Source organism: Callorhinchus milii, unplaced genomic scaffold (assembly GCF_018977255.1).
Source record: "Callorhinchus milii isolate IMCB2004 unplaced genomic scaffold, IMCB_Cmil_1.0 Scaffold5, whole genome shotgun sequence".
NCBI classification, from domain to species: Eukaryota; Metazoa; Chordata; class Chondrichthyes; order Chimaeriformes; family Callorhinchidae; genus Callorhinchus; species Callorhinchus milii.
In genome coordinates this window covers 62,586,811-62,608,115 of record NW_024704746.1, presented here as the reverse complement: position 1 = coordinate 62,608,115, position 21,305 = coordinate 62,586,811, and the positions used below count along the sequence as shown (strand labels likewise).

At 40.5% G+C, this 21,305-nt stretch overlaps 1 protein-coding gene across 1 annotated transcript in view; it reads left to right on the top strand.

Moving 5' to 3' along the window:
- The window catches only part of slc26a5 (solute carrier family 26 member 5), a 35,424-nt gene extending 15,816 nt beyond the window's left edge, over positions 1-19,608 (top strand). Inside the window, exons 7-20 of the mRNA XM_042335327.1 lie at positions 89-253; positions 620-772; positions 2,156-2,238; positions 3,337-3,484; positions 4,282-4,395; positions 4,871-4,948; positions 5,850-5,945; positions 7,069-7,175; positions 7,909-7,978; positions 9,292-9,384; positions 9,551-9,658; positions 10,432-10,656; positions 12,401-12,455; positions 16,017-19,608. Coding sequence (XP_042191261.1) covers positions 89-253; positions 620-772; positions 2,156-2,238; positions 3,337-3,484; positions 4,282-4,395; positions 4,871-4,948; positions 5,850-5,945; positions 7,069-7,175; positions 7,909-7,978; positions 9,292-9,384; positions 9,551-9,658; positions 10,432-10,656; positions 12,401-12,455; positions 16,017-16,153 — 1,632 coding nt within the window. The 3' untranslated portion in view covers positions 16,154-19,608. The remainder of the gene's footprint in view (positions 1-88; positions 254-619; positions 773-2,155; positions 2,239-3,336; positions 3,485-4,281; positions 4,396-4,870; positions 4,949-5,849; positions 5,946-7,068; positions 7,176-7,908; positions 7,979-9,291; positions 9,385-9,550; positions 9,659-10,431; positions 10,657-12,400; positions 12,456-16,016) is intronic.
- Positions 19,609-21,305: the final 1,697 nt, after the last annotated feature.

The window sequence follows — 21,305 nt, the reverse complement described above, 5'->3', positions numbered from 1 at the left end:
GTGAAAAAGGAGAACGAAAAGTAAAACATATTTGATTTTTTAAAATTTCTGACAGTCTATGATATTTGTTTATGCTCTCGTAACACAGTTTTCTATGGGACTCCTACGGTTTGGGTTTGTGGCCATTTACCTCGCAGAACCTTTGGTGAGAGGTTTCACTACTGCTGCAGCTATACACGTCTTTTTGTCTCAGATAAAGTATTTTCTGGGAATCAGTACTCAAAGATTCAATGGACCACTGTCATCCGTTTACGTGAGTAAACAAATCTAATTGTCATTTATACAACCCTTGGAGAATGGAGCTTTCCTGTTGCTTTGGAACCTTTATCTGAAAAACCTCTTCACTACACTTATAAATAGTATGATTATCATCTTCAATCCTTTATTTTTTACTATTGCTTTTGATCTGATCTAATTCAGTTGCTCTTGAGGGGTTTTCCCCCAACTTCCTCTTTAATTCCTTTTGTATTTATCCTAAATTTATGCCCTCTTAAAAACTTAAAGTAAAGGATTTTAAGAGCACCTTGGAACTGGGTTCGAGTTGTGGTGGTTGGAGCATTAGTCAGTGCAATTTTTCCTTTTGACCAATGACTGTTTTTTCTTTGTTTCTTTATCTCAGAAGTTGATTTCTGTGGTTTCAAAAGTTAAGGAAACCAATATCACAGCCTTGATTGTTGGGATGATTTGCGTCATCGTCCTGTTTGCAGGGAAGGAAATTAATGACCGGTTCAAATCCAGGTTACGTGTCCCGATACCCATGGAGCTCATTGTGGTAAGGTTTTTGTTTTCTTTGTGTTCTCAAGCTAAATGCATGAGCAGCTTTGCCACACAGACCTGCTGAATGTGAAGCATTCCTGACATTAATGTATTTTCCCAGCTGAAGCCAAATTAACGACTGCTGCTTTAGAGTACTGTATACCTGGATTGCTCTGACTGGTGGTTTCAGCTTGCGATTGACGTGATAAGGCGCGATATTAAATACAAGGATTATTATCATGACTAATATCCAATGACTATCCCTGCATTATAAACGCCAAATCCTAGAAATACACACCTGAGTATTGCACCCTGTGTTTCTGAATCAGATGCCTTTGTGTGCCTTTGCACGGGTATTGGATTGACCGCGGCTTTGGCAGGAAGCCTCTTGAGTTTTTCCATGGGAACGGGAGATGCATGAGAGCAACCCAATTACAACTCTCCCATTTCTTCTCCTCCCCAAAGTGATTGCGTTCAAAGGTTTGGTCACCTTACATCAATAATAATAAGAAAAATAATCCTTGCATTTAGTATAACGCCTTATCATGTCTCAAAGCGCTTCACAGAATATACTGTAAAATGAATTGGCTATATTTTGTGGGCAAAACGCAGCAGCCAATTGTGTATAGCAGTGCCCCACAAACAGTTGTGGATTGAAGTGACTAANTTTTTTTCTCTCTGGAATTCTCACCCCTCAGGCCGCTGAAACTCTTGTTCATGCCTTCCTCACCTCCAGGCTCGACTATACAAACGCCCAACTCCTCCCTCCACCGACTGCAGCCCGTGTCCTCTCCAGCACCAAACTCTGTGACCCCATCTCCCCCACTTTCGCCCGACTCCACTGGCTCCCTATCCTTCAGAGGATCCAGTTCAAGACCCTGGTCCTCACCTACAAAGCCCTCCATGGCCTCGCTCCACCCTACCTCTGCGACCTCCTAACCCCCTACCAACTCGCCTGCTACCTCCACTTAGCCGGCTCCGACCGGCTCCACGTCCCTCAACCCACCCGCCCCACCATTGGCGGGAGAGCCTTCAGCCACTCTGCCCCCAACCTCTGGAATTCCATCCCCCAGTCACTCCGCCTCGCCCTCTCCTTAGCCTCCTTTAAGTCCCGCCTCAAAACCTTCCTTTTCGACCATGCCATCGGTCACTCCCCTTCCCCTCCCCTCCCTTCTCCCCCTCTGGCCTTGGGACGACCTCCCAACATGAAAGGCGCTATACAAATGTAATCTTGTTGTTGTTTTTGAATCCTTGATTCAAATCCGCATCCCACGTGTGGCACAAGGCACTCTGCCCAGCATGCTGTACAGCAGTGCAGCCCTCTCTGTAGCTTCACTGTAATGTAAATGTTAGATTGTTTCCATTAACCATTTCAGTAACCATATCATTTGCCATTTAGGTGGTCATTTCCACCGGTATTTCAGCTGGATGCAATATGACTCAGAAATATGGATTGGCTATTGTTGGAAAGGTACCCACCGGGTAAGCAAATCTCATGGGCTAGTTATACTATTCGTCCGTATTAGAGTTTCGTATATGGGAGGTTTGAGAGATCTCTAAAGCCACATCTGATCACTAATTCTTCTATAAACTGATCAAGCATGAATAATTCCTTTTCTTAAAAAGTCATGAATATTGTTTGAAAATAAGTTGTCACATGCACAAGGACCTTTGTAACAATGGCTGATTGATGTTGACGGGGGATGAACAACAACAACAAGATTCCATTTATAAAGCGCCTTTCACGTCAGGAGGACGTCCCAAGGCGCTGCACAGTTGGGTCATAACCCGAGCAGGAAGAGGGGGAAGGAAGGAAAAATTATCATTAATTGCAGAAAATGTAATTTCCAGGGTTAAGAGATGAATGTAAAAGCTTGGAATTTATAGAAAATCAAATCTGTATAAATCCTCAAACACTTAGGCAAATATTTCAACCATTTGAAGGATTCATTGGAATCGTGAACAATTCTGAAAATTATTGTCTAGGAAAGGTTAATAGTATTAATAATAATCCTTGCATTTGATCTAGCGCCTTATCACGTCTTCAATGTGTCTCAAAGCGCTTCACAGAATATACTGTAAAGTGAATTGACTGTTTATTTTGTGGGCAAAATTCCCTCAATGACTTCCTTGAACCCCTCAAATGTGTGACCATAAGTCTGTTACCTGCATATGTTCCATCGTGGATAACTATGTTGTACTTTCCCACACCACTAGAACTTGAAATGAATATTTCTGTCTAACTTCGATACCAGAAAAGTTGCTAGCCTAGATTTTTTTGTGTATTTTGTGTAATTTTACCATTTTACCCAACAACAATTTATAGTCTCCTCCATCTCGATTTTTTTCATTTCAGTTTAATAATAATCCTTGCATTTGATATAGGCCTTATCACGTCTTTGAGATGTCTCAAAGCGCTTCACAGAATATACTGTAGAGTGAATTGACTGTATTCTTCGTGGGTGAAACGTGAGCAAAACGCAAAAAAAATTAAATAAGAACCTTGGACTGAATATCAATAGACAGTCATGATATTACTTCAGTGTTATACAATAATTTTAACATATTTGTCACTTTCAGGTTGAGAGCTCCAGTTATACCTGACTTCAGACTCCTTTCTGAAATATATAAAGATTGTTTTGCAATTGCAATCGTTGGATTCTCAATGAACATATCATTGGCAAAGATGTTTGCTCTGAAACATGGTTACAGTATAAGTGGTAATCAGGTAATTTATTTTGTTTTATATTTGCATGATTATAGATCTTGGCATTTTATTGCAAATACTTTGTGGTCTATAACAAAACCAGAATTGACAGAAATAACACTTGAGACAGGAACAGGAGTAGGCCATTCAGCCCCTCGAGTCTGCTCCCCCATTCTGTAAGATCATGGCTGATCTGTACCTCAACTCCAATTACCCACCCTTGTCCCATATCACTTGATATCCTTAACTAACAAAAAACTATCCACCTCAGCCTTGATAATTTGAATGGATCAAAAAAGACTTCTGCTTACAAACCTGTGTGTGTTATTAAAATGACCCATTTTATTTTGACACAGCAAAAAAATCCTTGTTATTTTTCTTTTCCAATCATTCAATTATGAATAATCACAAACCATTTGACTTGAAGAAGTGTTCTTCATCTCTGGGCCCTGAGTTTGAATCAAGCTCAATCTTATTGGATGAAGACCTCCTTTCTTTGCATCTGTAAGGATTCTAGATGAAATGTTGGATACTCTCACATTAGTTTCAGCTCAAAGAAGTATTAATCAAGAACTTGTTTCTGATAGTCTTTTCCTCTTTGTTTTGCTAACCAACTAAATAAGATTGAATTATGTGAAGGAAATACAGAAAACTTGAGTGACAATTGTTTATGTATTGTGCTTCCCCCCCCCCCCTCCCATTTATGGTTTTTTTCACATATCTCTGGTTTATATCTCTGGTTTGTGTGCATCAATAAAGTCTGTGCGAATTTTGAAGCTTGCAGCAGAATTTTCATTTCATATTTTGTGCCTCAACAGGAGATGATTGCATTGGGAGTGTGCAATTCAATTGGATCCTTTTTCCAAACTTTTCCCATCACTGCCTCTATGTCTCGTAGCCTTGTTCAAGAGAGCACAGGGGGCAATACTCAGGTATGTATTTCTAGGATTTGGGCTTTTCATTGGATATTAGTAATGATAATGATCCTTGCATTTGATATAGGTGCTTATCACGTCAATTGCAGAGATTTGTCTCAAAGTGCTTCACAGAATATATTGTGAAATAATAATAATCCTTGCATTTGATATAGAGCCTTATCACATCTTTGAGACGTCTCAAAGGGCTTCACAGAATAGACTGTAAAGTGAATAACTATATTTTATGGGTGAAACGCAGCAGCCAATTGCGCACAGTAATGTCCCACAAACAGTGGTGGATTGAGTGACCACTTTTTGGGGGTGGAGGAGGTATAATTACCCCCGAATAGCAATAAGTACCCCAATTGACTAACTCATTAAGGCTTCCACAGTGAGGGAGTTAAACTGAAAGTTGGACTGAATAATTTCAAATTATGCTCTGTATTTAAGGATATTTCCTCTATTCAGTAAATTTTCTTTTTGTATGCAGATTGCTGGAGGAATAGGTTCTGCTATTGTACTGCTGGTTATTCTTGCTATCGGTTCTCTCTTTGCACCTTTACCTCAGGTATGTATCGTACTACAGGGGAAAAACACAAACACTGTTCTTAAATTTCACTGGTGTATTTGAAAGTTTGCAACAAAAAGAGTAATAAGCCTTGCGTTTGATAGAGCATCTTTTGGGTGGGGGGTGGGAGGGCTCAAAGCACTTAGCAGGAATTTACTGTAAAGTGAAGTAACTGCATATTTTGTTGGTGAAAGTATAAACAATGGCGTGGAAAAACCTGTTCACGTTGTGCTTGATACGCAATTCTAGCCAGTTGTGGGGGACAAGCCTGGGTATGTCATGTCAGAGTGGATTTGCAATTAGCTGATCACTACACCTTTTTTTCCACTCTACAGTTTCATTGAATGCTCATGTTACAGTTAAAGGCAGTGTGATTTACTAATATAGAATATAGTTAAGGCTCTACATCAAGACCAGTATTCAATATGAAATTCCCCAATCTACCATCATAATGGAAGCTAGACCTCTTTGGAACCATAGTGTTGTTTTGAGATTAATAACAGTTTATGAGAGAAGCTCCCTGATATGCAAAACATTGCTTAGATCCTGGAAATTTATACTGCCAATCGCGCACGGCAGTGTCCCACAAAAAGTTGTGGAGATTGAGTGACGAAAAAAAAAAATAATTTTTGGAGGGATTATTATCCCCTAAAGCGATCCGCCAATTGACCCAACAACCGGGTTCGTACTTACTGCTAGGTAAACAGAGGCTTGTGAAGAAAACTTGACTAAGCTTTCACCCCACCCGGGAATCGAACCCAGGTCGTCTCGCTTGTGAAGCGAGTGCTCTAACCAATACTCTACGGGACTCAGATGATCTGCTTATTGACATTGTAATTATGTTTGCACAGTAATTCAGAAATTTTTCTTTAATTTCTCCATTTTGGAAATTGTTTGCAAGGCTGCCTTAGCTGCAATCGTAATGGTGAACCTCAAAGGAATTTTTAAGCAATTTCAGGACTTACCTCTTCTTTGGAGGACGAGCAAACTTGAATTTGTAAGTACTGTACTTTAAATGTATATTATTTGCAGGAGAGTTTTATTTTTGTTTGGAAAAATATTCTCATCGAAGCGCTGAACTTTCGGAAACAGGATGGTTTGTCCACATTTTAAACTGAGGGGTGTTCAGGTGAGGCATAGAAGTGGCTAGATCCAGGGCTAAGTTCTCGATAGTACCTGTAAACGACGAGCTTTAGCAGGGAAGCCTTCCCACACACTTATGCTGGGAGCACTAGCTGTCGTTCAGACCTGTCATAGTGAAATTGTCAAGTTTATGCTGCCCTCAAGCCAATAATAATACTTGCATTTGATATTACGCCTTATCACGTTGTTGAGACATCTCAAAGCGCTTCACAGGATATACTGTAAAGTGAATTGATTGTATATTTTAGGAGCTAAACTTCCAGCGTCATAAGAACATAAGAATTAGGAGCAGCAGGAGGCCATTCGGCCCTTCGAGCCTGCCCCGCCATCGATAAGATCATGGCTGATCTTCTAACCTAACTCTAATTACCTGCCCTATCCCCATATCCCCTAATCCCTCTATTTTTTAAAAATCTATCAGTCTCAGCCTTGAAGATGTCTACAGCCTTCTGGGGTAGTGAATTCCATAAATTCACTACCCACTGAGTGAAGAAATGTTTCCTCAACTCTGTTCTAAAAGGCTGACCCTTAATTTTAAGACTGTGACCCCTAGTTATAGATTCTCCTACCAGGGGAAACAGACCCGCAGTGTCTACTTTATCAGCCCTTTAAGAATCTTAGAGAATCTTATGTTTCAAATCAGTGTGTGTGCATGTATGTCGGGTGAGAACAGGAGCATACTTTGCTGTGATGCCATTTCAACGCCTTCCCCCTCACACAGTTGTCAAATAGTTCATTCGCGCTCACTGGCTGGATTTTTGGCAGATGAATAAGGCTGCTTGGGTAATGCATTTTTAGCAATAAACCTTATCTTGCCCGCATTTAAGCCATTGTCATGTTGGGGAGCGGTGAGTGTGAACCCATACCCAGTCGCAGCACCGTGGCACCCTGATGTGCCTGACATCCTCAGTTCTTCAGGTTATGGAATATCGCGCACTTGATTATTGGTATTGATTACATTTTTGTTTCCCGTGTAGCTGACCTGGATCGTGGCTTTTATAGCCTCTCTTCTTTTGGGATTGGACCTTGGTCTTTTGGTTGCCGTGACATTTGCCTTGATTTTAGTTGTATACAGAACCCAAAGGTGAGATACAAAAATATATTTCTTTTGCTTCCAGACTGGGCTTGTGATTTCCAGTGGTGGAGCACGATGCTGAGGAGGGGGGAGGTGTTATGGGCCCGGTCAAAGAGGATAGTTTTCAGGCGCGACCTGAAAATAGGGAAGGAGTGGGCAGGGTTGAGGGTTAGAGGAAGAGTGTTCCAGAGATTCGGGATGTAACGGCTAAAAGTGTAGTTCAGTAGCACAGAGACTACATTATAAGCAAAGTGCTAAAAAATAGCTGACTTCCAGGTTATTAAGTTACCACTGATGTCGCTTCCTGCACAAGAGGCACTACTCATGCCATTTCCTTCACAACTAACCATTGTAACAGGGTTCGCCTGTATTTGCAATCTAAATAACTCTTGCATCACAAATACTTAAATAATAGTAATTCTTACATTCCATGTAACGCTTCATCACATCAAAACATCTCAAAGGTCTTTTGTTTGTCTGCAATTTGTAATGGTTGTATTTGTAGGAGTTGAGGACTGAAAGCAAGTTTTAATCTCTCACAACTGTTTCAACATTGAATGCATCTAAGTAATCTGACTCTGTCGCTGTAAAGAGGAAACAGGTTCTTTGTTGGAGTGCAGGTTGCATTGTAGTCTTTAGGAATTGAAGTACCTATACTTTTGCACTCTGGGTGATGTGTTCCTCAATGTTTGAGGGAATTTTAAAATTGTGTTTTAGTATTAAATCCAAATTTCTTTTCTAGGCCACAATATAGAATTCTTGGTCAGGTACCAAATACAGACATCTACTGGAACATTGAAGATTATGAAGAGGTGAGAAATCATTAGTTGTATCTGTTATCGTGTATGATCCGTTCAAAAAAAAATGTTTTTTTAAAAAAATTGGTGACTTAATCCACGACTGTTTGTGGGACGCTGCTGTGCGCAATTGGCTGCCGCGTTTCACCTGCAAAATATACAGTCTATTCACTTTACAGTATATTCTGTGAAGTGCCTTGAGACGTCTTAACGACGTGATAAGGTGTTATATCAAATGCAAGTATTATTATGTTATCGAGAGAGGGGGGGGGAAGGTAAATTGCTGAAATGATATATAGAATTATAAAATGTTACAGCACACAAATAGACTGTATGGCTATGAAGTGTGTGAAGGTTTCTCTCCACATAAAACATCAAATTCAATCCCACCCTCCTGTTTGCTCCCTTTATCTTTTAATATTCCTCTTTTTCGAACATGTATGGAACTTTCAAAGAATTTTGATCTCTGCATCAACATAAATTCATGGCAGAGAACTCCATTTGCCAACATCATTCTGTATGTAGTTGCTTAAGTACTTGCCTGCTACATTTCTCCCGCCCAACCCACACTACCATCGGCGGCCAGGCTTTCAGCCTCTCAAACCCAGCCTTTAGAACTCCATCCCACAATCTGTTTCCCTTGCCTCCTTCAAGGCTGGATTCAAGACTCTCCATTTCGACAGTGCATTCAGCCATCCTCCTACCTCACTGCCCTCCCTCATCCAAACCCTGCCACCCCCCCCACGCTCAGGCCCTGATCAACTGTTCAACACCTTGGGACGTCCTCCCAACGTGAAAGGCACTTTACCAATGTAATTTTGTTGTTGTTGTATAAAGAAATGTCTTCTTGACTACATTGATGTATTTTATATTCATCATAAATACCTTACCAGATCATCCTTTTGAACTTTTGATTTACATAGCAGATGTCTGATCTGTGACAGCCTGGTTTATTTGGTAGCATTTTCACAAGCCCCACATTGGGACATTGAACTCACAGTCCAGACCCTAATTGCAGTGCTGGGTGGCATTGTTGGGAGGTCCCAACCTTCAGTTGAGGTCTGTTCGGCCTGTTCAGGTGGACATTAAATACCATAGCAATGTTCGAAAAGAGGAGGGAGTTTCTTCCGATGTCCTGGCCAACAATCTCCCAAAACTAAAAATTGTTAATTTGCTTCATGGCTGTTTGTGGGACGTTGCTGTTCTTTGCCTGTCCCAATTGTCTACAAAACTACACAGTTACTATACTTTATAATATATCCTGTGAAGGGTTTGAGGCACTATGTCAAATGTAAGTTTTATTGTACACCTATCTAATATTTTTCTAGATTCGGGAAGTTCCTGGGATAAAGATATTCCAATCAAACTCCTCCATTTACTTTGCAAACAGCGAGTTATATATGGATGTTTTGCGGGAAAAGGTGGGCAATGAGAAGCTCGTAATAAAATCTTGATTACCTTTATAAAAATCCAAGCCATCATTTAAATTAGTTATTTTTTATTTAAGACGTTTATCTTCCAATCACGTTTTCTTTTTTCTCTCCATTATATGTATTTCTTACTGTATATTTCTTGCTTCCTCGGAAGACTGGAATAGATCCAATTGCAATATCGTCAGCAAAGAAAATACTTGCAGCAAAAAATAAGGAAAGAATCAAGAAAACTCAGAGAAAGAAAAAAAAAGGCAAAATAACGGTGAATATAAATCTGCAATTTACATGTGAAATGTCTTTTTTTGGCTAAAGTTGTTGAAAAGGTGAATGTACCTGGTAATTGCTTTCAGTGTGAAGTTACCAACTTTCTCTAGTCTTTCAAGCACTGTCCTGTTGAAGATGAATTATATACAGCTTTTCAAATATAAATATACACATTTCATCCATAAAATACAATTGTTCCATTTTGCAATATATTCTGTGAAGCGCTTTAAGACGTCTGAACAACATGATAAGGCGCTATATCAAATGCAAGAATTATTATTATTATTACTACAGTTAGCAGAATTGGCACTTTGCTCACTGCTACAAGATGTACTTCCTTCCGTTTTCATTTGCAATGTTTTACTGCTTCTGATCCAGGTGCTTTAAGAGCGTTTTTATTTTTATGGCATACTCCACCGCAATCTGTGAGCAAAACGGCAACAAGAGCCTTCTAGGCACAATCAATCCTCCTGCCTGGGTGTTGTGTAGTGTTCTATGAGGTGTAATATGCAGCAACATGAGAGGAGTAATTCTCTCCCTAATTGTGTTCTAGCTTCTAGTGAGGTTGTTTCCATGTAGCATTACCANTTTTTTTCAATATGTAAGCATCTGGATCACATTCTCCTCATTTTCGTAACCAATAAATATCAGTTCATTTCTGTTAAACCCTTACACAATGTAGTTTCAAGACTCGGAAAGTTTAATAATCTAAACCTGGTAATTTGCGTTGTTATCCCTGCTTTTCAAGATCTTTCTTTGCATCCTCTCCAGATGAATGAAGCAGTAATGGTTATTGAACCCCAAATTGAGGCACAAGAAACTTCAAATATAGAGATCCAAAATGGATCTACCGTCATAAGACCCATGGAATTTGAAACAGAGTACACCGAAGAAATGGAAAGTTTATTCAAGACCATCGCTGATGTGCATTCTATAATTTTGGACTTCTCCTCAGTCAATTTTGTAGACTCTGTTTCAGTAAAAGCATTAAAATCTGTAAGTACTTACTCAATACGTTTACCATTATTAATACTGTTTACCTCAACACAGACGACAAAAAAAAAGTTGCCCTTTTGAAACTTGCCCAATGTTTCCCAGCAGGGTGAAAAGTTAAGACAAGTTTCCTTACTCACACACCTCTGTTTACCTAGCAGTAAGTAGGAACCTGGCTCTTAGTCAATTGGTAGATCACGTTTCCGGGGTAATAATAAAAAAAATTTGGTTGCTCAATCCACAACTGTTTGTGGGACACTGCTGTGTGCAATTGGCGTTTCGCCCACAAAATATACAGTCAATCCACTTTACAGTATATTCTGTGAAGTGCTTTGAGACATCTCAAAGATGTTATGAAATTTTATGTCGACTACAATCTAGTCCTGGGAGGAGCCAGACTTTGGGGGTTGATGAAGAACACATAAGTAGTAGCTTTTAAGGAGAATAGGACATATATTTGAAAAATATAAAAGGTTTGGGGATATGGTAGGGTTGTGGAATTAAATCGATAGCTTTTTTGGAGAGCCAGCACAAGCAATTTGAGCCGAATGGCCTCCACCTACCCGACTTCCCGTTAAAACTCTCCAAACCTGTACGCAGCCTAGGCGTCAGGTTCAACCCCCTATTATCCTTCCTCCCCCACATCCGGTCCCTCACCAGCACCTCCTTCTTCCACCTCTCTGCCAATACCTCTCTCCGAAAGCCGCTGAAACTCTGGTCCGTGCCTTTGTCACTTCTCGGCTGGACTATTCTAACGCCCTCCTCGCCGGTCTCCCCTCTACTACCATCCATAAAATCCAGATTATTCAAAACTCTGCCGCCTGCATTCTCACCCACACCAAACTCCGCTCCCCGATCACCCTAGTCATTGCCAGACTGCACTGGCTGCCTGTCCCAGAGAGGATAGATTTCAAGATCCTCACCCTTGTCTTCAAAGCCCTCCACTCCTCTGCACCCCCCTACCCCTCTGACCTCTCTCCTCAAAACAGTGCCCGTTGCCTTTGTTCCTCCGGGTCTGGCCTCCTCCTCGTCCCCCGAGTCCACCGCTCCACCCTCAGCGGCCGTGCCTTCAGCCACTATGCCCCAAGGCTCTGGAACTCCCTTCCTCATTCCCTTCGTCTCGCTCCCTCTCTTCCTATTTTCAAGTCTCTGCTGAAGACCTTTCTTCTTGACCACGCCTTTGGTCACTTTCCTCCCCCTCCCCCTAGCTCGGCCCCGGGATCCGTTACTGTGAAGCATTCTGAGACGCCATCCGGCGTGGAGGGCGCTATTTAAATCCAAGTTGTTGTTGCTGAATGGTTTCCTTCTGTGCTGTTAAATCTGTGATTTTTTTTGTCAGTTGGGAGTCTGACACTGAAACCCATCACCATGCTTGAGAGTAACACATACTGTTTTTGGAAATCTTTTTATCTGGTAACAATTAACAATTAACCCATTTTAGTACTGTAATATAAACTGCAGAGTAGTTTCTTTTAATATCTCCTTCCCTAACTAGTCTTTATTCCACTTTACCACTATCCTAGTTCTTATCTGAAGTTTGCATGTGGATTTGTTTTCAGGTCAGAATTTGTGATTAGACATTGGACAACAAGGAGCAAATTAGAGGTTTTTATCTTTGTGATTCTATTGACATAAGATGCTATATCAAATGCAAGGATTGTTATTAAGGCTGATCTTCTAAACCCAGCGCAGTGTTCCTGATTATAGTTCCAACATTTAACGTTTTTGTTTCCTTTTGATGAAATAGATGATGAAGAAATATGAAGAAATTGGAATCAATGTCTATATAGCCAGCTGTAATGGTAAGTATAAGGCTGTTTAAGAGAATTGAATACCTTTCCTATGCTGGCTCAGGGATTGCTCTTTGTCTTTGTATAGGCTTGCCCAATTATTGTTAAATTCTCATCTGTAGTGATTAAGGGACGAAGAAATCAAAGACCTCCAGGGCACCCAGGCTAACATTAAAACCATAATGTATGTGGGTATTATTAAGGTATTAATCTTACTCCTTCAGAGACTCAGATCCAATCTAACACTTGCATGAAAGGACAAGAGTTGTGATGATTTCTAAAGACCTAATAGCTCGCAGACTTTTGCTGTCTCAATCACTGGGTGAGGTTGCACAGGGCTATTGGTGCCTGTGGAACCATAACCTAGTGGAAGTTCCCAGCTTTAACAGAGGTGGAGATTCTGTTTGAATTTACCCACTTCTGTGAGAAAATACTTAAAGGCTATATGCTGGTCTTATCTGGTGGTTCAGATATCTCAACTGAATAATTACAGAACTAACAACAAACAAACTTTGCACATCCACAAGAGTTTTTCCAGCAGCAACTTGTATTTATAAAGCTACCTTTACGCAGGATAATATCTATGAGCTCTTTACAAAGATAGGATCTGATGCAGATTAAAGGTAGCGTGAAATAGGGAGGTGACCTGAGGCACTATTGAAGAGGTATTGCAGCAATCCTGATGCAGCCATCAAGCTGCTGAACTACCATCTCTCCACAACCTTTAATTCCCTAGCTCCCCTGATATCCAGGCCTGTTTCCAAATCCATCCACTCCCCCTGATAGAACAGTCATCTCCGTTCATTTAAAACACAAACCCGGACACTCGAGTGCGGATGGCAGAAATCCAGCCTCACGATTCACAAGATTCTATGGCTCGAGCAACTATCGCCTCTCCCTTTCACAGGCCCAAACTGACTTTTACTCCAAAGTCATCCTGGAGGCCAAAAACAACCCAAATACACTGTTTTCCACTGTCCATCACTTCCACCGTGCACCCCCTCAAGCCCTCTCTATTCTCACATCGAACACCAAGTGTGAAGAGTTCCTAGACTGCTTCGCCTCCAAGATTGAAAACATCCACTTGACTGAATTGCTACCACCCCACCCTCATGTCCCCTTCCACCCCACCCAAACCATCCACACCACCTTCTCCCTCTGCCACGACTCCTGCTACTTACACTTCTTTGCCCCCATTTATCCTCTCTCAAGCACAATCATCCAGGTGAAGTTCACCACCTGCTGCCTTGACCCCATCGCTATCCAGCTGCTGGTCATTCTACTCCCCCTCCTCTCCCCCCTGTTGGCCAACACGGTCAAACAGTCTCTCTCCTCAGGCTGTATTCCAATTCCCCTGAAAAACGCGGTTATCACATCCCTCCTCGAAAAACCCACCCTCAATCCCTCTAATCTCACACTACCATCTCCAACCCACCCTTCCTTGCCAAAGTCTTGGAACGCATTGTTGCAGGTCAGCTTCGGTCACACCTCTCCCTCCACTCCCTCCTCAAGCCCCTACAGTCCGGTTTTCGCCCTGCGCACAGCACAGAGACAGCATTTGTCAAAGTCACAAACAATGTCCTCTCTATCTGTGACCAGAGCTCCCTCTGCCTCCTTGTCTTCCTGGATCTCCGCCGCTTTTAACACAGTCGACCACGCCATCCTCCTCCACCGTCTCTCCTCCCTCATCCACCTTAGTAGAACCGCACTGGCAAGGTTCGAGTCCTACTTAACTAACTACCTCCATTTCATCTCAGCAAATGGATTCTCCTCCTGCCCCCGCCTGGTTACCTGCGAGGTACCCCAGGGCTCCATCCTCGGTCCTCTTTTTTTCCTTATCTATATGCTCCCTCTGGGCGATGTCATCTGCAAACATGGGGTAAACTTCCACATGTATGCGGATGACACATAAATCTACTTTCTCCTCCACTACCAACTCCAGGTCTGCCGATGTTCTATCAGCTTGTCTGGCAGACATCAGGGCATCAGGCCCTGGCTGAGTGCAAACTTCCTGCACCAAGGCAGAAGCCATATTCCTTGGCTCCTGTCAACGTCTTCGCTCCTGCGGATCTGAACTCCTCAACCTCCCTGGGCTCTCCCTCAGACTCACCGAACCAGTGTGCAATCTAGGTGTCCTGTTCGACCCCCAGCTATCGTTCCTCCTCCACATCCGGTCCCTGACCAGGACCGCCTTCTTCCACGTCCACCACATTGCCCGCTTTCGACCATACCTTACCCCAAATGCAGCTGAAATCCTTGTGCGTGCGTTTGTCACTTCCCGCTTGGATTACTCCAATGCACTCCTCGCTGGTCTCCCCAACTCCACCATTCACAAGATCCAGGTCAATCAGAACTCTGCCGCCTGGATGCTGACTCCATACCCACATCTCACCAGTTCTGGCCCAGGTTCCACTGGCTTTCCATCACCGAACGGAGCGACTTCACGATCCTCACACTCGTGTTCAAATCCCTTCGCTCTCTAGCACCTCCCTACCTCTCCAACCTCCTCACTCCCTAATCCACCTCCCGGCGCCTCCACTCGACTGGCACCGGCCTCCTGCCCGTCCCTCGCACCCTCCACTCCACCATTGAGATTGCGCATTCAGCCACTACGCCCCAAAACTCTAGAACAGTCTCCCTCAGTCCCTCTGCCTTGCCCCCTCTCTCCCCTTTTTCAAATCCCACCTGAAAACCATCCTCTTCGACAGTCCTTGCAGTCATCACCATCACCCCCCCACCCTGGCTCGGAGTCAGGCTCCGCCACTGTTAAGTGCTCTGAGATGCTACCCTACGTGGAAGGTGCTATATAAGTGCAAGTTGTTTTAAGGCAGGTCTTAAAGACAGATAAGAGAGGGACTGAGGGGAGGGATAGAAGGAGAGCGTTCCCAAGGTTAAGGGTTAAGGGTATAGTAGCTGAAAAGTCTGGCACAAAGGGGCAGGAGACATATAGCAATCGGACAAAGCTGAGCAAAAGGGACAGGTAGTCAGTCATCTGGCAATCAGGACTAGAGATTCTGTAGGCTCCTCACAACACAAGCTCTCCTTGTGAGAAATGTCACATAAAGTTCTTTGACTATCTTTGTATAGATAGTCAAAGGTTGAAATCTTTATGAGGTAAATATTTTTTGAAGATTAGGCGGTCTTTATCTACTTTTTTGTTGACTGTGTAAATCAAATTAGTTCAGTAACGGAATTAAGACTCAAATATATTCAACTTTCCTTAATCATGCAATTCTGTTTCGCAAATCGTGTGTGTTTATGGACAATTAGTCTCTTTTTAAAACCTGAGAATTTTTCCGGGTCTATTTTTGGTGTCAAAAAATGGGAGAAAAATGTCATACTCAAAATCCAACTTGGTAAAAACAATCTTTCTCAGTCTTTCTCTAAATGTCTCATTTTTCTATTTCTTTCTATGACTGTTTCTGTCTAACTCTACGTGGTACAAAAGTATAACAGTTTTTGAAAAAATACTTTAATGGTCAATTATGCTTAATGCTTTATTCTTCACATTTCTCTGTGAAGCTTTTTAATGCTTATCCTTGAATCTAATGTGCCTTTGTATTTTGACGATAGGGTCTGTTATAGCAGAGTTGACCAGGCTTCAGTTTTTTGGAAAATCTATTACAACAGACCTAGTGTTTCATCGTGTCCATGATGCTGTACTTTTCTGCCAACGTAAAGCAGCCTGTTTGGAAAACCCTCCTTTGTGAAGTTGAATATCTTTGAAAGAACGATCTCCGATGTAGCAGAGCATTGAGCAAGAGCAATTGCTTTGGTGTACTGTGCAGAAAATATTAGCATTGCTGGATTAAAGCACTTTCAGAAATTCTAGTGGCTTCAAATACTGCAGGTTCCCTTTGGAGGAAAATTAACCCTTTCAGGGTTAGCAAAAGCATCTGTTGTGCAATTTTTTTGTTCACCGTTCTGAGTAAGAGTTAGCTAATTTTATCAAACATCCTGGGCAGCTGTTAATAACCTATGTTTTGTTTAGAATTTATTTTATGAATTATCTGTTAATCTATTAATATACATTTCTTTTTGAAACATACTTTCCATATTTCCTGTTTGTTTGTACATTTATAACTGAAAACCCTGCCTAAGACAACAGGCTGGCAGTCACACTGTATCTCTGCTACTGGCTACTGCTTCTCTTGAGAAAATGTCTAAATCAGATCTGCATAATGTTACTTCCTTACAACTTTATACCCACCTCTTTCCTATTTCTTTAGACCTAAGTGGGGAATTACTAAGGGGAGGGGAAAGGGACAGATTTTCAATCACTCGGAGTATACAATGCAGCAGATTGTGCACGAAACAGTGGTGTCACTTTTTGATTATTGCTGTACTGCAGAATTACATCATGAGTTCGGCCTTAGTATTCTTGGGCTGGGGGTGGGTGGAAGGTTAAGACTTTCACTTCCTGAATGTCACAGGGACTTTTTCTGTGAATGTCTGGTAAAGGCTGGATAGGTGTTGCCAGCATTGATGCATTTTCCATTCCTCACCCACCTTTGCACAATTGAATGTTTTGCCAACATTTGTTGTCTCGCCTGACTCATGGAGAAGGGCAACTTGGGGGAAATACCAGAGCTCATTCTTTGGAGGAAGGGGCTAGAAATGAACACACAGCTTTGAATTGATGAACATGCCAGGTCACCTTAACCCTTATATTTGGGAAAATTGCTTTTTCTTAATGTTACTATTTGCCTAAAATGCATCTGCCATATCAAAAGTAATGTAAATTTGAAATACCATTTAAATACTCCTGTCTCATCACACTGTAATCATGACCATCTCCATTCACAAAGGTTAAGTTATAGTTCTAGCTTTATCGTGTTTCCAGTTTTGTCCATATAAAATTAGATTTGCTTTTTTTGTTAGCTAATGAGCAAGATGCAGTACAATTTGGGGTCTTTGACCTCCATTCAGTATTGCACAATTTGCTCATTGTGGAAAGCAAACTTTTTTAATTTCTTGCTGAATTTAAGACATTATAAAAGTTCTAAATTTATTTCAATACAAATTAAATTATTCTATTGAATTTGTACAGACAATGTCTCCTGTTGACCAGGAACATTCAAGTTACCTTCATTATGGAAACTATTGAAGTCAGCTTTATCTACTGTACGTTTCTTTACGGGTGCAAAAAGAATCTCCAAATCACTAATATGCAATGTGTCCAATGAAAAAAAGTTGACTTTTATAATTGAGTAATGTAAGGAGGTTTTTTATATAATCATTGATATTTGAGAGTGGGAACATCATATTTAATATGAGGTTTGTTATAATACTAGAATGTGGAGTTCCAAGTTTTTTATGACCTCAAAATGATTGATTTATCAAGAGAACAGTCCATTTTACTTTCAAGCATTGAACCTATATTTTTAAATACAGAGCAGATAAAAAACCAAAGGGGAACAGAGACAGAACAGAATGCAAGTTCTATATAGATTAAACAAGGGTGTGATAAGTAATTTTTAGGTTTTGTAAATGAAATATTGATATATTGCAGATCATTTCACCTTTCGGACATTTTCTATAACCTGTGTTTTGTGGTTAGTGGTATCTCCTTTTCCATTATATGATGAATAAAATCAATGGGGAACATTCTTCACAATCAGTGTGGCCTTTTAGCCAGTCACAGTTTTCATTTCATTGATATTTATAATTTTATTACCTTTTTGGGGAGGAAGAAAATTGAATACTACATATCAGGCTTTAAGTTTGAAACTATTAAGAATATTTTAGAAATGAAAGGTCCACATCTATGTGTCAAGTTGAATCACCTAGAAAACCAGTGTTAAACATGAACATCACAGTAGCGTATAACTTAATATTCTATAGTTCTAAGAAGAACCTTGATAATCCACAATTTCTGTATTTGCTTCCCTGACTCCTGTTTGCATAAGCTAACTCAACATTTAAAAAATATTCTTCAACAATAATATTGTATCTGTTTAATATCGCTTTATGTAGGTCATTACTTATGTGCAGCCTCCATTCTCAGCATAGTAACAATTTCGAGAAAGAACTGGACCACAGGTTAAGCTAACCTACCGATTTTCCACAACATTTCTTAAATTGCTTCACTAAATCCATTACCCCACAATCCTTTTAGTTGGCAAGAACTTATCTAATCCTTTTGTGTAATCCAATATTATTATGTAAAACCAGAATATGCCTTTGTAGTTGATAGTGCTTTGCTCTCTTTGGATCACAGGAAATTTGTTTTAGGTTTCGAGAGTGATTTCAGTATTCTTGTGCAATATACGGATACAATCTGCGAACTAGTATAAACAGTAACTCAAAATAGCATAAACTTGAATGATCAGGTTAACACGGAGCAATCTGAATTCTGAATGTTAAGGAAATGTCTTGAGTCTGTTGCTTGTGCACTGTGTTCTAAACAATTTTTGGAATTGGTAGAGGGATAGCTGCTAATTTCAATTATCCATCAGGGAGAGTCTAGTCTGCCTATTATGGTTGATAATAGAGATTCTGCTGTGACAGATTTGTAAGCAAACTTTCCTGTGGGAACTTGATACACTGACTTTAATTTATTAATTCTGTAAAAATTATGACCTGGCCTGAAATGGCATTTATTGATCCGCACAAAACCGTAAATTATCATTGCCTCAGTCCTGGAGAAACACCTTAATAAACTTTTTTTTGGGTAGATGTACCGTGAGAGCAAACGTCTTATGAATGTGTAATAGGTTTAAATCATGTAATTAAACATTTTTTGTGAGATGAAATGTATTTTTGTACTTTAGTATGAGGCAAGAGATGTATATTGTAAGCTGTATTTGTGTGTGAGACTGGTTTCATTGTGTTATTCGTGTGTGAAAATATGCAATTCATTTTATAAAGATTAGTTATTTTAGTAGTGCTTGAAAATACTCTTATTTTCGTGTGTTTTAGTTTGAAGTAAAATGCTCTTTTTTGTGGTTATCCTGGAGCACTATTGCTATATAAAATTTGGTTTGCAATACTCTGTATAAGTAGAGACAATAAGGAGATCCTAGTTTTGTTTAAGATATGAACATCTGTTTTCCTTGGCTACTGTATGAGAGTATCTCCTACAGCAACTGTGTCTGATTGGCTTTCAGTGTATTCTGTCCCATAAACGCTTCTAATAAATAAATAAATTATATATGAGAGTAAATTTATTTAGCTTTGTTTTGTGATTTAAAATATTGCGCCCAGGTTTGGAAACCACCTGTTGAAGACATCACAGCCGTTAAGCGAGTACGCATTCAAGCAGAATATTGAATCCTTCAGGATCATGTCTAATCGCTGGCATCTGACTTTGAATGCTGTATCAAGATGCCTGCCAGGTTTGGCGGACAGCCACGTTTGAATGAAAGGCAGAGTGTTTGTCTGTGGCTATCAGTAACTGAAGCCAATAAAACACTTGTGTACAGTACTTTAAACCTTAAGAATTACAAAACAAATTTAAGACCAATCATAGCTGATCTATAGCAATGTACGTGTTCTTGGTAACCAGGGCTTAAAATGTAACCGAATGACTAGAAGCAAGAACTAGGAAAGAAAGGGAAGTGTGGCACAGTCAAAAACTGAAAGCCTGGTTGAGTCCTTGAGGGGAAAGAAGATCACATGAGCCACATCATCGCAAATACCCCGTGATGTTTATCCCTTGTGAATTATCTCCTGTGGTGCATGAATCATCTTCCTGAGCCTACATGGTGTACATAGGCAAAACCTATCTATGACCTCTCCCAAGGGAAACATTTCTCTCTAGTCTGTTATTAAATGTTGGTTGACTGTACACATGCCACCACAGTGAGCCCTGCAAACTAAGAGCCATTGTATTCTATGGATCATTTGATTAATCTGGAGTCCTGTAGCTCAGTGGTTAGAGCACTCGCCTTGCAGGAAAAGAAAACCTGGGTTCAATTCCAGGCAGAGGGCGAAACCTTGGGCAAGTTTCCTTACTCCACACAGAGCCTAATAATAATCCCTCCAAAACAAAAATAAATTGGTCATTTTCAGTCCACGACTGTTTGTGGGACACTGCTGTGCGCAATTGGCTGCCGCATTTTGCCCACAAATATACAGTCAATTCACTTTACGGTATATTCTGTGAAGCGCTTTGCGACGTCTCGAAAATGTGAAAAGCGCTATATCAAATGCAAGGATTATTATAATTAAATTTTCAATAATATTCTTAACCATGAAAACATTGGGCTAAATTTTAATAAACTAAGTTAATTAAACAACTGCAACAAGTATCAGCACCCCAGTTGCCATGACCATGGGACTAGTAATGCGAGCAAACACTGTTCCACAAACATCCTCCAGGAAAGAAAAACGAAATAGGAAAGGAAAAGCTCACCAGCATAAGCAAATTGCTTGTGATTTTATTTAAAAGTACAAAGTTGGTTTGTTAGCAAGTTGAGTTAACAATTGTTCCATTTTAAATTAATGAATAATACTTTGTACATGTACAAGACATTGCATTGTACACATTTGCAATTGTTTTCCACAAATTTGTGCCATGAAAAGGTGTCGGAAACCTTTTTTTTGAGTATATGACCCAATTATTGACTATCCTCCTTGGAGTCGAGTTGGCTTCAAGGTGACATACTTGGCAACAGAATGTCCAAATCGAGTCACTCTATGGCAGTCTGGAGCTGACGAAAAATAAACGAGTAGAAAAGCCTGACAAATATTTTACTTTTAAATTTATTTGCAGCATCGCACGTGGATAAGACTTAATCAGAAAACATTTTGCGCCATCTGATGGTTAAAATAGACATGTACACCTTGTGCACTTATTACTTTGAGCTGTTTGCACGACATTACTTAAATGGTTTGCATTTAACAGAAAAATTAATGGAG